General features: G+C 36.7%; 1 protein-coding gene across 1 annotated transcript in view; it reads left to right on the forward strand.

The window, feature by feature from the left end:
- Positions 1 to 16,547, forward strand: part of EYA1 (EYA transcriptional coactivator and phosphatase 1) — a 158,352-nt gene that overhangs the window by 109,852 nt on the left and 31,953 nt on the right. Inside the window, exon 12 of the mRNA XM_036829798.1 lies at positions 121 to 210. Coding sequence (XP_036685693.1) covers positions 121 to 210 — 90 coding nt within the window. The remainder of the gene's footprint in view (positions 1 to 120; positions 211 to 16,547) is intronic.

A 16,547-nucleotide genomic window follows, 5' to 3' on the forward strand; every position in this document is an offset into this window, starting at 1 on the left:
AAAAGCAGCTGGAGCCCAAGCCTTTTGTCCTTTCCCGCTGCTAACTCCCTCTCAGCGTGACACTATATTTCCTGTACCCTGAAGTATGTACGTTCTTGACCTCTAAAATTCTTCTTTTAGGATCCACCTACTTCAGTTTCCCTTGGACTACGAATGGAAGAAATGATTTTCAACTTGGCAGACACACATCTATTTTTTAACGACTTAGAGGTAAGTTCTGATTATTTTATATACTCTTCATGTTGCATGTTTGGAAATAGGTGATTGGTCCTAAAATAACGATGGGATATTATTTTTTGAATGTATAATTGGAATAAGGAGATAAAGCAATTATTGATTATATGGTCATGCGTTTTGCCTTCATGGAATTTCTGTTTTGCTTTACTTTGGCTGTTGTATTTCAAAGTTGGATTCCACATGATCATTGATGGGGATTAAAAGTTGATGTCAAGAATGTTTTATATGAAACTGTGTTGATTATCAGAAGCTACAGATTTCTCAGTTACATAATCACTGTTGAGATGGGTTACCGTTAGAATCCAACAGAATTTGTGATCCTTTCATATGCTGCCCATGTCAGACTCTTACCATATTGGGTCAGATTGTTTTCTGTCTGGCTGGCCCAACTGGTCATATAACATTTTAGTCAGGCCTCTGCTCTTTGGGTTGCCAGGATTCCTTATGTCAAACTGCTGATGATTTTATTTGTCCTTTATAACCTGGGGGGAAACTTTTGTAAGATGGCTAGTTAAATGTGTTACGGGCAATGGCAAACATGCTGATCTTGGTTAGAAGCATTTTTAAGAATAAAGAATATTGGTTTTCATAGCTCCATTATGAGAAAACATGCCTGTAACTACATTTCACTCCCTTCATAATAGAGATAGTTGTTTATTTAAATCCTGCTATTAAGCAAGCTTGTGGTAGAGCTGCCAACAGGCATTAATCATCAAGTTGTTGTTTTCCTAGATTTTATAAATGTATGTTATTTCAGACAGGAGAAGAATCTGAAAGATTCAAATAGAACTTTTACTGATCAAAGTTAATTGGCAGCAATTGGCCTTTAAATATTTCCTTATGTTTCCCCTTTTCAAAATCAAGCAAAATGCACCTTATTTCATAGATGAGCCAAAATCATTTGAAAAATGCCAGTGTGTGACAGAACTTAAATGCGGTTTGTTCAACATCTGTCCTGTATTTTGATTTCTTTTCATCTGCAATGAAACTACTCACAGACGAATTGGCAACTTCCAGTGCAATGAAATTATTTAAATGTGCTTCATTTTTCCCCCATTCCTTAGTGAAATATTTATTTTTACACTTAGGGTGAAATACAGAATTTTTTTTTTTTTTTTTGCATTTTAAAGTGTTTGCTTTCCTTAAGGAAATTACATGTAAGGCATTACTATTTTTTAAGGTAGAAATATTCCAAGTGTGTGACAAGTTCAGAATTGCCTTTCTAAAAGCTTAATAATCATACTTATTTTCAAAAATAAAATAAGTTTCTGCCTTATGGTTGTGATTCCCTTCATAAGAGAACAGCACCAAAAAATTCCATATTTTACTAATATGTTAAAATTCCTTTCCTAAGTTTCCGTTGTTTCCAGTGATACAGACCAGGCTGATATTTTGTCTTGGGTTCAAACCTGTTACTCTTACTGATGTTAATAGGTGTTAATAGCATCCATCAAGAAGAAATTAGCAGGAATTTTCTATTGTTTTTAAACTCTACCCTCTTAAAAATGAAAGCTTGACTGTACAGTGCCAAAACTATGTGGTAAAAAGTGAGAAGTTAGGCAAAGTAGTAACTTGGTATAATATAGACAGAAAAGCTTCCTAACTCAGTTTGGATATAATATAGCCAGATTTTCATTTGTTTACTAACATTATTCACACTGAACTATATAGAGAAGGTCTGAAATAAAAGTAAATATTAAAAGTTCTAGTTTAGGTTTGTAGTGGATGTAGTTTTTTCATAAGCCCAAATTAAAAAAAAAGAAAAGAAAAAGAAGAACTAAGGATCCACACAGATATTGAAATACCAGATTTTACTCTTGGCATGAGGACTCTTTCTTATAAGTAAAGTAGAAAAGAGAATGAAGGAGTAATTCAACCAAATGTAAAAATCAATAGTGAAAAATTATTTAAGCTTGTAACCTTCCCAAAATTGATTTTATTTTACTTGAGAATAATATAAAGCAAAAGTATAAATGAAAGATTCACTTAGCCTCTGTCTTCGGAAATTATTTACTTGCTTTAGATTTGTGCAATATTTAAAAAATACATTGGTTTTTATACTTATTTCAATCTTTCACTTTATATTTTTGTAATTCAACAAACCTGAGACTGGTCATTGCAAATATTAGTTTCTTTCAAAATAGAGTAAAATTATTTCCTGGCAAAAATAAATGTATTAGCTTAATACTCTTTAGAAAACCAAAATTATCTCATCAGGCAAAAATGATGTGGTAATGCTTGATTTCACACTCCAATTAGCAATGTACTGTGGACATGAATATTTTAATATATTTTAATTACATGTTTTTAGCTTTTGAAGATCTAGAGTACAGGTAATTTCAAGGAGATTAACAATCTATTGGTTAGCTTGAAGTGTGATTTCTGAACTCTAATTGTTGACTTAAGCCTCATTTTCTTTTAAAATCTTAACTTTTTGCCAGCCACTCTGTATAATTTGGTTAGTTCAAGCTGTGGCTTAAAAGAGATTCTGAATAATGAAATACACTACGTGAGGAGCTTCCAGTAACAATTCTTGTGTTATCAAAGTATTTGCTTAAAATGGTTATTAGGATATTATTTAGGAAATTTTCGATATGATTTTAAAGTAATTTAGAAATATCTTCACTGTATTTTAAGACATAAAAAAGTTAACCATTTTAGTTTTAAAAGTCTTATTTGTCATCTCAGTTAGTGAGAGTTTTTAATAAAAGCAATCACAATTTAATTCTGTTGACACTTCAGGAAAAAATAAATAAAAAGGAGAAAGCTGGTTTTTTGAACCATTAAAAATGTTTGACATGTGAAGGAACATGAGTGACAGGGAGACACAATTATCAGAGGAAATAATATTTCCCCCCCACCCAGAGAAGAGTTTAGACTTGAGTTCCATGCACTCCTGGCTTTCCTATTTCCAAGTCTGACTAACACCCTGTGTATCATTTTACCAAAAGGTCTCCGTGTGCAATCCGACGATGCTTATTATGGAAGTCATTTTTTATGAATGACAGTATGAAATTGGAGGGTTTTTTCCAGCTTCTTTAGTAGAGTCTGTCTCTTTCTGACTGAATGGAGAAAGAGCTCTTTCTGTTGGATTTTTATTGAAAGGTGATCAACCGTCTGAATACGATAACATTTCAGTTTAACTTGCCTTTTGTCGGTTCTCCTGCTGGATTTTTCCACAATTAAAGGACGATATTTCATCAGGATTGATATGAGTCTAAAGAAAAATAAGGCACAAACTGATGTCGAATGTTCTCTTTCTGTCTAGTGTTAAGTAATATCATCTCACTGGCGTTATGGTTGCCATCCTAACTGATGTTATCAACATGGTAGCCTCCAAGAGTCTCTGCTCTCAGGCCACAGGGGTCAGGGTTGGGAAGTAGCAGGGACCCGCCTCTTGTCTTCTGGGTTGTACACACCACGTTCGCCTAGTCGAGTGTGAAGCTGTGCTACGACTTTCTCCTTCATGCTCCTAGTATGTTGGTTAGTTGGGACAGACCAGAGGATTCTTTGGTGTCAAGTTTTACAATGTCAATACCCCAGCCCTTTCTTGGGCCTTTGATATGTAGACTCCTGTCCCAGGTTTGATTTTCAATCACCTACTCTTGTAGCTCCTTGTTTTCACATTTTCTATTAAGAGAAGGCTTGGGACCAAAGGTTCTGGTCTCAGTAGAGCTGGGTTTGATGAGTCAAAGGCCAAGGAAAGGCACCATGGACAGTCTCCAAGTAATGCCATAATTTAAAGCAAGTAAGCTATAATGAGTTTTCTTATAAAGCAAAGAAATTAGTTTGCCCCTTAGTTTCATTCAGTCTTTAAATTTGCAATAATATGTTATAAGTCTAAAACTTGGATTATCGTCTGTTAATTATTTTAATATATCTTGTTTCTAAATTGATTTTTAGCTAGGAAAAAAATCTTCCTTCAAAATATCAGTCATGCCAATGCTAAGTAGCTTTGATCTCAAGCGAAGCGTTCTGTAGTGACCTAATAATGCTTGTGCTTTCAGAAGTGGAAAAGTTGTAAGCTAATTGAGAAGTTGACTTTTTGAGTGGAAAAGTATAATTCACCTAGAAAGTGCTTTGTTGCTAAACAAGAATGAACTCTGATGCCCAGGGTCCAGCTTCTTTGTAGATGCCGGATGCTCTGGTTCCATAGGTGCTTGTAAAGAAGACACTTCTGGAAGAGCTTGAGCTGTTTTCTTCCTTCAGTGCATGTCACAGCCAAGAAACAACTCTATGAAAGTGTGTGGGCCTATCAGTAATTGCATTCTAAACATAAATGTACCCATAGGCATGTGTATGCCACTTGTCATTTTCAGCTCTGGACATAGGCTTTTGTATATGTATTTAATTTTCTGATAAATTTAGCAAATATTAAAGGATTACATTTCTTTAAAAATCCTAGTAACATCCTTCATAACACCTAGAATATTGCCCTATACATGTTGACCATTAATGAGTATTTGTTAGATTAAATTCTTATCTGTTGTCTTAGATAGAAGATCGATTTCTGTGTCCTTTCCCATGGAAGACCATAGACTTGACCTTGCCTTTCTGTTTTAAGATAGGTTGCTTGACCTCATCTGTTTTCTTAGTTAATAAGAGTAACATCAAAGCCCTCAATTTAGGAGGCAAAATAAGTTTGCAAGCAACAAATGATTATTAGACAAAAGACATATGTATTGAATTTAACTATATTGTAACTGGTGATCAAAATGAAGCAATACCCATAGTTTATCCATTATTGTTACTCATGAATAAGTTTACGTGTTCTTCCTATCTCATCATTTCTCACAAGATTCTATCATCTTTATTTTATCTGAAGTAAAAAATAGAAACATAAACCTATATTCCAAGACTTCCTTGATTCTGATGTTTAACAGAAAGTTAGGAGTCAAAATATGTGGCTGTTTAACATAATAAAAGATATTTTCCTTTACCAACAGCCAACATTGTACTTAGCAATAAAATAATAGAGGCAAATTGTCATAAAGGTGGAAACAAAATAAGAATGTCCTCTCTCGCTACTATTATTCTGCATTGTTCTAGGAATTTGGAGCAGCGCAATAAGACATGAAAGAAATGAAATGAAAGATTAAAATTATTGGGGTTTTTTGCATAATATTTGATATACATAGAAAACTGAAGAGAATCGACAGGAATTGTTTTAGAATTTACAGTGGGCTTCAGAAAAGTAAAAGACTATAGAATTAAATTAAAAAATCAATAGCCTTCTTCTAGCGACCCATGTAGGAAATTTAATTAAATTATAATTTTTAAATAGCTTTTAAAAATTTAAAATAGCTTTTATAATAATAGCTTTTAATATAATAGCTTTTATAATAATAATATTATAATTTTTAAATAACTACAACACACAAAAAAAATTAAAAGGAAAGATAAGGAGTAACCTAAGGAGTAACCTATATAAGACGTGTTTATAGGAAATACATGAATAAAACTTTGACATCCTACTGAAGGATCTAAAGGAAGATTTGAATAAATGAGATTTCTTCCATTCCTTTTCTTTTCTGTAATATGACAAAATTGTTGTAAGGTCCATTTGAAGGATAAATAGGCAAAAACACCTAGAAGTTTTGGACAAAAAGCAGTAATAGTGAGCACCCAGCTCAGCCAAATATTAAATGTTTTATATTTCGACAATAATATGAAGATTTATGTTGGCACGGCATTGACATCGAACTATAGGGAGAACAGAGAGCTCAGACACAGACCCAACTTGTAGAAAAATTTTGTATGCGTTAAATGAAACCAAACAAATTAACCAGTGAAGGAATGGATTATTCAATTTATATACAGAAATAGGTAAATTACAGAGTTAAAATGTGAAAGAATAAAACTCAAGGAGCAAATATAGGTAGATCAAAAGGAGATCTCACATTGCTTACAGGAAATAAACTTCTGGATAGCCATTTGGCAGTAAGCATCAAGAGCCTAAAAAGATTGATACCATTTGTGCTAATTGTACATCTAGGAATTTTTACTTGTCAAAGACAAAGGCAACTATTTATAATTATAAATATTTCCAAATTATGGAATTCTGATCATGTTTCATTTCTTGTCCCAGGAGCTGGTTACATGACTATGTTCCATTTGTGAAAATTCATTGAGCTATAATATATACTTTCTTCAACAAAAAGTTATTTTTTAAAAAGAAACATTTTGAGGAGTATACACACAGACATAGTTTGCTCTCAATTCTGTTAAAAAATTATATACCCTATGTATAATATAGTCACTACTGTTTCTCTAGCACAGTGCCTGGCCCATAGAAGGCACCCAGTAAGTACATGTTAAATAGTAAATAAATGGAGGAACAAAAAACAGATGGAAAGAGGTACTCTAGAATTTTAATGTTATTTCTATCTGAGATCCCAGGTTTTATTTTCTTATTTGTACTTTTCTGTGTATTCCAAATTCTTTATAACATATATACTAATTTCTTTTGTAGTCAGGGAAGAAAACAAACACTGTTCTTGAAAGCCATAGATAATATTAAAAGACAAAGCTATTTCTAACCAATAAAATAATCAATATTATTGCAACTCATTAAAAAAAACCTAAAGAAATTAGCAAAGGACATGAACAGATAATTCACAAGAGAAAAGCATTCAAATTTTCAACACATAGAAAAGAAAATGTTGGATTTCACCTCTAGTAATCAGAAATGTTAGAGAGTAAGTGTTCAGCCTCTTGCCCACCAAATCGGCAAAGCTTTAAAGTCAGTAATATGGTCTACAGTGCAGTAGGAGGAACACTTGTGTACATTACTGATGAGGATAGAAATTGGTACAAGTTTTGAGAAAAGTAGCTTGATAGTATGTATTCAGAACCTTAATGTATGGAATCCTTTTACTCAGTAATTTCACTTTTAACTTCTAAGAAAACAGTTATAGGCAGAGAATTGATACAATATTAATGAACATTTATTGAACACTTGTCCTCAGTGCTTTACATACGTTATTCCACTTAATACCCTGATATTTCTATGATAAGAGCACTGTTATTATCTCCATTTTATAGAATAGCCAAGAGAAGCTTAGAGTGGTTAAAACAAAACTTGTCTAAGGCCACACAGCTGAGTGGCTTAGACAAGTGCTTCAGGTCCAGTGCTTTCTAGAAGTCCACTCAACCCCATGCTATATCTCCCACATGGTGTTTTTTACCACTAAAATATAGAAATATTTTAAATATCCTAAAATAGATGAATAGTGATAAATGATACATCCTCATTGAAAATGGTTTTCAGACTGCTTATTAAATATAGGGAAAATATTCATGGTCCATTTCAAGTTTTAAAAATAGACTATTCAGTACAGTGTAGCCTTAATGTTAAAGTTTATAGCATATTATCTGAAAAGGCTACATACTATGAGACCAACTATTTGACATTCTGGAAAAGGCACAACTGTGGATCAGCCGGCTGCCAGGGGTTGGCGGTAGAGAGGGATGAATTAGTGGGAGCACAGAAGATTTTTAGGGCAGTGGAACTATTCTATGTGATAGTACAATGGTGGGTACATGTGATGAGACATTTGCACAAACCCATAGAATGTACTACACCAAGAGTGAACCCTAATGTCAACTATGGACTTTGGGTGGTGATGGTGTGTCAATATACGTTCATTGGTTGTAACAAATGTACCACTCTAGTTTGAGATGTTGATACGAGGGGAGGTTATGCATGTGTAGGAACAGGGGGTATATGAAGAATCTCTGTATTTTCTGGTCAGTTTTGCTATAAACCTAATACTTCTCTAAAAAAATAAGGTTTATTAATTTTTTTAAAAGGTGTGGCATATTAAGAAAACTGGAGGAAAATACAGTTTTAAAAGCTACCATCATGTAACTTTAAAAATAAGCAGTCTACAAAATAAATTATACTGTATAATTCTGATTTTAGCATCTATGACATTAAAAATAACTGGAGGTGAATACATTATAATGTTGCTAGTCTGGACGATGGGGTTATAAATGCTGTTTCTCTGTGATGCTTCAAAACTGAGATGCTCATAGCATTGCGTAAACTCTTTATACCTTCTGCCCTTCATTCAATAGTCAATATATATTTATTAACTATTAAGTGCCAGGCACAATTCTGGATGCTGAAGATGCAGCGATAATTGAGTGAAGGTTACCCTCTTCATGGAGGGGAAGTAGGAAATAAACACTATGTAAATAAAATAATTTCAGGTAGAGATAAGTGCTAGGAAGAAAATCAGAGAGTCATTTAAGGGATAAGGGCTCTTTAGCTGAGATGGGGCATCTTTAGCTGAAATGTTCAGGAACAGGTGTCTCTGAAGAGAGGATGTTTGTGAAGAAACCAGGAAGTTGGGAGGAAGCAGCTGGAGCAGCAAGAAGTCATTCTGGAAGGGGAATGGCCTGTGCAAAGGCCCTGAGGTAGGAATGCATTTTGCTCCTTCAAGAAATAAACAAGAGCTTCATTTGGTTGGGGCAGAGTGAATGGGGGGAAAGTGACAGGGTCCAGATCATGAAGGGCCTTGTAGACTGTGGTAAAGAAGTTGGATTTTTTTCTAATTGCAATGGGAAGCCATTGGAGAGTTTTAAGCATGAATATGATAGACTAGTGCTTACTACAGACTGGTTATCATATGAGGAACTGGACTCAATGAGACCAGTTAGGAGACGGTTGCTTTGGGCTGAGGATGTAGCAGTTCCGGACGTGGTGTGAAGTTGCAGGATTTACAGTATAGTTTGGTGGAAGCACTGAGAATCTGCTAATGGGTCAGATGTGGGAGGAGAAGGAAAGCAGAATCAAGGATGGCCACTAGGTTTTGACCTGAGCAACTGGATGGGTGGTCACGTTATCTGAGATGACGAAGAGCGCTTTGGGGTGGCGAGGTTGGGGGAAGAGTTGTCCTCAAATATTTTGCATTGAGCATATTAAGTTTGAAATACCTATTCAACATTCAGGTCAAGAGATTATGTACATTTAGGTGTGGATCTCAGAGGAGACAGGCAAATGTGAAGATACAGTTTTGGGAATCATAGGCATGAGACAAAACATCTCGGAGGGGAAACAGGAAATTGGGAAGAGGGCATAAGCTTGGGCATCAGACACTTAGAAACAGGACCAAGAAAGAAGAACTCGCAAGAGAGAGTGGTAAGGAGTAGACAGTGAAGTAGGTGGGAAAGTACAAGGCATCACAGAAATCTAGGGAATAGTGTTTCAGGAATGAAGGGGTGGCACTCCTGTGTCGAGTGACTGTTGGATTTGCCAAGAATGTTGGCTGGTAATGACCCTGGTAAGCACCGTTTCAGTGAGGCAGAAGACGTAAGCCCAATGGGAGTGGGTTGACACCGTGAAAACAGGAAAGATTGATTGAGAGTTTCCACAATGACAAAATGCAAAGAGATGGGTAGGATGTGGAGATGATCATAGGATCAACGTGTATGTGTGTGTGTGTGTAGGTGGCGGGTTAGTGTTAAAATAGAAGATATTTAGACATGTTTGGGTGTCAGGGGGAATGACCCAGTAGAGATGACACAAGGTGTGGCAAAGAGAGGGAACAGCGGAAAGACTGAAGTCCTTGGGTTGCAGGAGAGGATGGGATTCAGGACACCAGGTACAGGGTTGGGCTTCAGTAAGAAGGCAGGCAGACTCTGCAGGTACAGATGTAGGCAGGCAGCTGGGGTTCCACAGTGGGGAAGGAGGCTGTTTTCACTGTAAAAATACCTCCCGTAATATCTTATGATTTTCCGTCTACCTCCTTCTACACCCGCACCCCACCCCTAGGCAGTCCCTTGAGAGCGGGGACCGTGACTCGTCCACTTGAAGCCTAAGCACTAACACCAGATTTGGTTACACAGAAGGTTCGCCTTTGTCTTTTTAATTTTTTCCAAATTTTGGAAAGTAATAGTCTACAATGAACCCTACTCTTTTTACAATTTGCAGACATTAACTTTCTAAAAGTAAATGACTGATCACAAATCCTAAAAATAACTGAAATTGTCCAAGAGGTTAAATTTTGATATTATCCTTTCTTAAGTCGTATTTTCAAAGTCCTTAGTGGCAAAACACCATGGACGTGCAAGAGGTACGATATAAAATGATACTCGGTGTAGATCCAGTTTAAGGTGTTTTTAAAAAGGTGCATACATCCCAAAGAAGATAAAAAGATTTTCCACATTAAAGATGTTACAAAAAATAAGTAATTTCTACAGTAAAAAAGGGATTTACCTTTGGATAGTGGGATAACACTACCATGAACTAAACTATAAGTTCTCTTTATATTTTTTCTTTTCTATAGTTAACGTTTCTTATAATTAGAAAGTTGTTGAATAATCATGACTCAACTATTCCAACTTGACTCAAAGCTCTATATTTATGTGGTGTGTTATCTTACAATTCTAGGGGTACTGGAGGGTAAACTCACAAGTTCATTAATTCTTGAGGGACCCCTCTGTGCCTCAAATTCTCATCTGTAAAATTGGACGGTGATAGTACCCACCTCCTAGGGTCAGTGTGAAGATTCAAGACACGAATACCTGTTAAGTGCATAGAACTAGCTCTGGCACACAGGAGGCACTAAGGAAGTCCAATCTGCTATTACTCTTTATTGAGTGTATTTGATGCAAAACACTGGAGAGTAGGGCCATGGAACAAAGAAGAGGGGGTGACTTAGGGAGTGGTTAGGAAATGAAGCGTGTGAAATAAGTGGTTTGCCGCCAAAATTCCCTTGTAGAATTCCAACAGAAATCACACCAGAAAAACAACAGAAATTCTGCCGGTATTCAGTTTGCAAATGCAGATGGTTCCAGGCACATCACAGTGTACTGTACTCCTTTTGTTCTTTCCTCATTCACATGCTTCTCCCACCCCCAGTTCCAAGAGGGGAGGTTTCCTTTGGGCAGTTAAATAGCTACTGTATCTGGCTTCCCTCACCCTCTGCTGTCCCTTCGTGGAAAACGAGGATGCTGGCTTCATGTCCAAAAGACGCGTGTTTCTTGGATTGTGCTAGTAAGTTGTCCTTTCCTTGTCCATAGGAGAGAGAAGGGCAGCAGGCTTTAGGGAAACTCTTCTCACATCAGCACAAAGCATTGACTTTGACTCTCCGTCAGCACTGGGAACTCAATCTTCTTATCTCCAGTGTACATGTGTGGACAGTTGAAGTGAAGCGATTTTTGCCCAAAGCCACTTGGTTAGGTGATGGTAAAGCTAAGGTGGGAACAGGGGTTTCTGATCCCAAATATCATTGCACAAACCTGTCTAGCCATGTCCCATGACCTGGCTATTTCTCTGCAACAGCATAAAGGAAGTAGTGGCATGTTGGTGCTGTAACATACTATTGTCATACAGCAGATCCCAATAACGAACGTGTTTTCTCTAATGGATTATTTGTTAGCTTTGTTTCTCACTATGTCTTTCTCTACTGTTAGTGGTCACCAAGCAAGCTAAAATCTGTCTTGGAAAGGTTTGGAGGTAGATGGGTAGGTAGATAGGTTGTCAGACAGATAATGGACAGACAGACATGTGCTTGTAAATTCCTATTGTTGAGTAGACAAAAATATTTTAGCTGCCTGTATCTACACTGCACAGAAAAAGAGCTACAGTGCTATAAATTTACTCATGCTTACTCCATTCTGGACACTGTGCTAGGCATTGAGGAGAAGAGATGAAATATATTCACTGCCCTCAAAGAGCCAAGATGGGGGGTGGAGATAGAAAAGCAAGAAAACAGAGCACAGTATATCTCCACAGTGACGGAGACACGTAGGGATCTTAATAGAGTCCAAAGGCAGGATGGCTAACCCAGCCTGGGGGAGAGGTGGCACGGCAGAGAGGGCAGGAGATATGACTTCCCCATGATGTAACGTTTGGTGTGAGAGAGCATGGCATTTAGGAACAGTTTGAGTAGTTATAAAGCTCAGAGCACATGTAGAGCAGTTGTGAGATAAAGAAGACAGAAAGGGAGACCGAAGCCAGATCATGAGAGGCTTTGTACACTCTGCTAAGGAAGTTGAATGTCATATTGAATGCCAAGGGTAATCACTGACGAATGGTTAGCATTGCTATGGAGATGAATTGTATTGTGAAGTCTGAGGTGTCAGTAAGATAGGTTAGAAATCACCAGGGTTCGTTTGTAGGAACAGAGTAGGGGGGCAGATGGGAAAGCTCTTAAGAAAGTCGTCTGGAGCATGGGAGAAAAGATTTGATGTAATGGGTTGGGAAACAAGAATCTTGCTTTCCGGCTTGAACAATAAGGTAGAGACCGAAAACCCAGGACAACTAGCTGGCTTTGGAAGGAAGGTGCTAAATTCGATTTTGAGATGTTGAATTTGAAGTGTGTGTTGGACATCAGGCAGACTACAGCAAGCATCAGTGTATGCGGGTCTGAAGCTCAGAAGAGAGAATCGAGCCTGAAGTCATCACCCATAAAATTGGTTACGATTGCTCAGGAAGAATGTATTGAATGATAAACATTATCTCAGAGCAGGGATCTCTTTGTGAGATTTTTGTTTGGAACCACAGAATCTAAATGTATGTTGATTCCCTGTTCAGAAACTTAAATAACGTATGTAAAGCAAAAGTGGTCGTTCTAGCAAACTGACAATTGACCCGCCTGTGAAACCGTCTTCCTCGTTTTACCATAGTCTCTTTTTTGACTATTTTTTTATTGAGGTATAATTGACTTACAATAATATGTAAGTTTCAGGTGTACAACATAGTGATTCACAGTTTTAAAGGTTATATTCCATTTATCGTTATTATAAAATATTGGCTTTATTCAGTGGATGAAGCCACTGGGAGGCAGCGTGGTCTGGGGAAAGAGTGAACACTTCTTTGGAAGTGACGCAAGTTCAGGTCTCGCTTACAACTAATGCTCGACCTTCACCCATCAACCCCGGCAAGCGTCAGAGATGGCCCAGAGGTACAGTGCAGTTAGGAGGGAGGATTATCTATCTGAGCCCCAACCAGTGCCTGGCGCATGGTGGTGGGCCTCAGTATTCAGGAGTGCCTTTCCTTCTTGCCAAATAGAAATGCCACTTCAGCTTTCACATAATTGGCTGATGGCTGTCAGTTTATCTAAAAATCCTGAGAAATTGACCAGTTGGTGTCACCTATGACAGACTTTTTGTTTAGATTCTTCATTTTGACAGGTGCTCAGTAATCTTCAATCTGGGAGATTTTACTCGCTTACCTTCATAGGAAGTTTGCTTAGTAGAAAAAAAAATTCTTTTTTTCAAAAAAAAATTGACGAGTGCAAGAGAAAGCCTGTAACTTCAACTTCCCCAAAATGTGCTTAAGTTGTGGTCCCTGGAGTCCTCTCCCGTTTCGGGGCAGTTACAATAGAGCCTCTATCTGGGCTCAGCCAGTCCAGTATGCTAACAGCATTTCTAAGTAAAACCTTTCTAAATCCTGGATTCTTCTTGCTGCTAATTTTGCGCGACTCCTTTGTAAGGCAGGTAGAGTGCCGGGGCAGGCGGAGAGGATGCCGTTTTTAATCAACAATATTTGGTGATTTTGTTTGTCTCTTCGAAAATAATGGACTAAGAAGTATCTTCTAGTATTGGTGTTTTGTCAGAAAGTTAAAGGGACCTCTTAGATCCAAGATACCATCCCTTTTAATTGGTGGGAATAGTTTGTTTTAAACACAGACTAATGCAGTCCCCCTGGACTTGCAGATAAGATGTTTCTACTAAGCAAAAAGTAAGTAGCTTGGAACATTAACAGTTGAAAGATAGTATTTAGCATGTATATAATAAGAACATGTAGAGGTGTGGCGAAATAATATTTTCTCTTTTCAAAGTAGTAATTATAACCTTTACTTTCTTTAAAATATAAGGAAAATTACTTGAATTCAAAATGACAAAAACGAATAATTCACTCTACTTTCAGTCACATACCTATTCAAATGGTCGTAAGCAGAAGTCATACCCCATAATTGGCCAAGGCCTTAAGGAAATTGACAAGGGCTTTTCCAAAATCCAAGAGAAAAAATTTTAAACTTTATATTTGAGTTAAGAAACAAATGAATTTTGTAAAACTTTTTAGGGATGATAGTAAACAAGATGAAAGTGATGTTCTCAAGGTGCTTAAAGTCATGTAAGCTCAGAGTAAGGAGTACTCAGAAAGATGAGGGTGACATTGAAACTGTCACAAAGGATTAACAGGAATAAACAGCCATGTGGGGTGGGCTTTAGAGAAGAATGTTCTAAGCAGGAGGTATATAGTGAACAAGGCTCAGAGATTTGAGTGATTAAAACTATCACGTAAGGAAAAGTCTAATGTAGCCTAAAGAGATAAATGAATGTCATGAATCTGTCTAAGCTTGTTCATCAGCCTGGTCATTCACTTAAACATTTATCAAGTGATGACTGTCCTATGCACAAAAATGCTTAAATATTAATTATTAATAAATTAATTTAATTAATAATTAAATATTATTTTAGGTGCTTAAAATGGAATTGTAAGGAAGAGTGACAGTTGTTGCCCTACTCAAATATTAGGGAATTAAGAAAATATTAGAAACTATCAGCCATTGCTTGGTTAAAAGAAATATGAGACATGCATAATGTGGAATAGTATATAGCAATTTAAAAAGATAATACAGATGATTAATTGATATTAAAAGATGTTTATTCCATATTGTTGAGTGGAGGGGAAAGTAGCTACAAAACGTGTATCTGGCTCTACCGGCTTTTTTGGTGTGTATCCCATGCCAAAATTTAAGCTCTACAAAAAACATGAAGAACGTTGGATAATTGAGTGAGTAGGACCAGGAAGAATGATGGAAGAATTTTTTTTTAACACCGGCTCCTTCTGAGGGATGGAATTGAAGTTTATTTGTTTTATATATTTTTGTGTTTTGCATGTGTTCTCTACATGAATATGTATCATTTATAATCAGATAAAATAATACATTTATTTTCATAAAACTACTAACTTTTTAACACTGCAATGACAAAATGCAGTAATGTTAGCAATTACTTTCTGGTTGGGTCACCCCATTTTTTCATATTACATTCTGTCAGCCAGATAATCTGGAAGGTTTCCTTCAGTATCGTCCATGTGCTTGGTCCACACAGAAAAGGAATAGGCAGGAGTAAGGTTCTACTTAGAATATAAATAGGGAGAAAAAGACCCATAAAAAGTTCTCTCTTCCTTCAAAGCATTTATTACCTGGTGGGATACACAGATCTGTGTAAGCCTTCATTTCCTTATCCATCAAATGTAGAGTTTAAGGGAGGATTGGAAATAGCGTGCAATATACGTGCCTGACACATAGTGGCTCTTAATGACTGTTGCTTCTGTTATTCAGACAGTGAGCTCCAGAGCGTACATCAGGGTTGAGAAAGAAAAGAATCCATTAATTTTATTGGTCAAATGAAAAAAAAAAAAAAAGCTTGACAGAGGAATCTTGCCTTGACAGGAGAGAAAGGAGAGAGAAGGCATTCCAGCAAGCAGTAGACACAACCGTTATCTGGTGAAAGACGGAAGTGGAGGCCAGGCTGATTGAGGCTGGCCTGCAAGGAGCATGTGACTCCTCCAGATGGGCTATGAAGGAGAGACAGACAGCACTGGATAGGCAAGGTCAAGTCTCATTATTGAAGCCCTTGAATGCCCATTTGCATTGGAATATATAACGTATTTCTAATTTAATTTTTCCAAAGCATCTATTGATCACCTTCTGGTTAAAAGGCAGAGACAGACAGAAACAGAAGTGAAATGTATTACCTGCCCCCAAGAAGCTAATCCTCCATAGTGGCTTAACTGGAGGATTTCCACCAGCTCTCCCATCGTATTTCCTGGGAGAGCAAAACCTTCTTTGAGAAAACTATATCTGAAGGTGATTAATGCACAGCCTGGGCTGAAAGGAGAAGGGGGAGAAGCATGATGTATCCCATGTTCCATTCTTGTAGCTTTGTGAGAATTCTAGTTCCTTCTCTGAGGGAAAAATCATAGTGACACTCACTTATACCCTCTCTCTCCAGCCCCTCCCCATGTTTATGAAGGCTTACTGGCATTATCTGCATCTCGTTTATTTTCGTGTGCTTGGTGCCTGGTATATTATTAGTTGAATACATGACCAAATGAATGAAAGAATACAGAATGCGTGTCCTATATATTTTCTAAAGATATTTCCAGAGGTAACATAGATCATATTACTGCTATGTTAATGGTATATAATATACTGTTTTCCTAAATAATATATAAACAACCAAAACATAGTCTTTGTGGCTTGAAATATATAATTCATGGGAAAAGGGGTGGTTTTGTAGGGAGTGAGATTATGAGTATGAACAAGATTTTTCCTTAGTTTTCA

Source organism: Balaenoptera musculus, chromosome 17 (assembly GCF_009873245.2).
Source record: "Balaenoptera musculus isolate JJ_BM4_2016_0621 chromosome 17, mBalMus1.pri.v3, whole genome shotgun sequence".
Classification (NCBI taxonomy): Eukaryota; Metazoa; Chordata; class Mammalia; order Artiodactyla; family Balaenopteridae; genus Balaenoptera; species Balaenoptera musculus.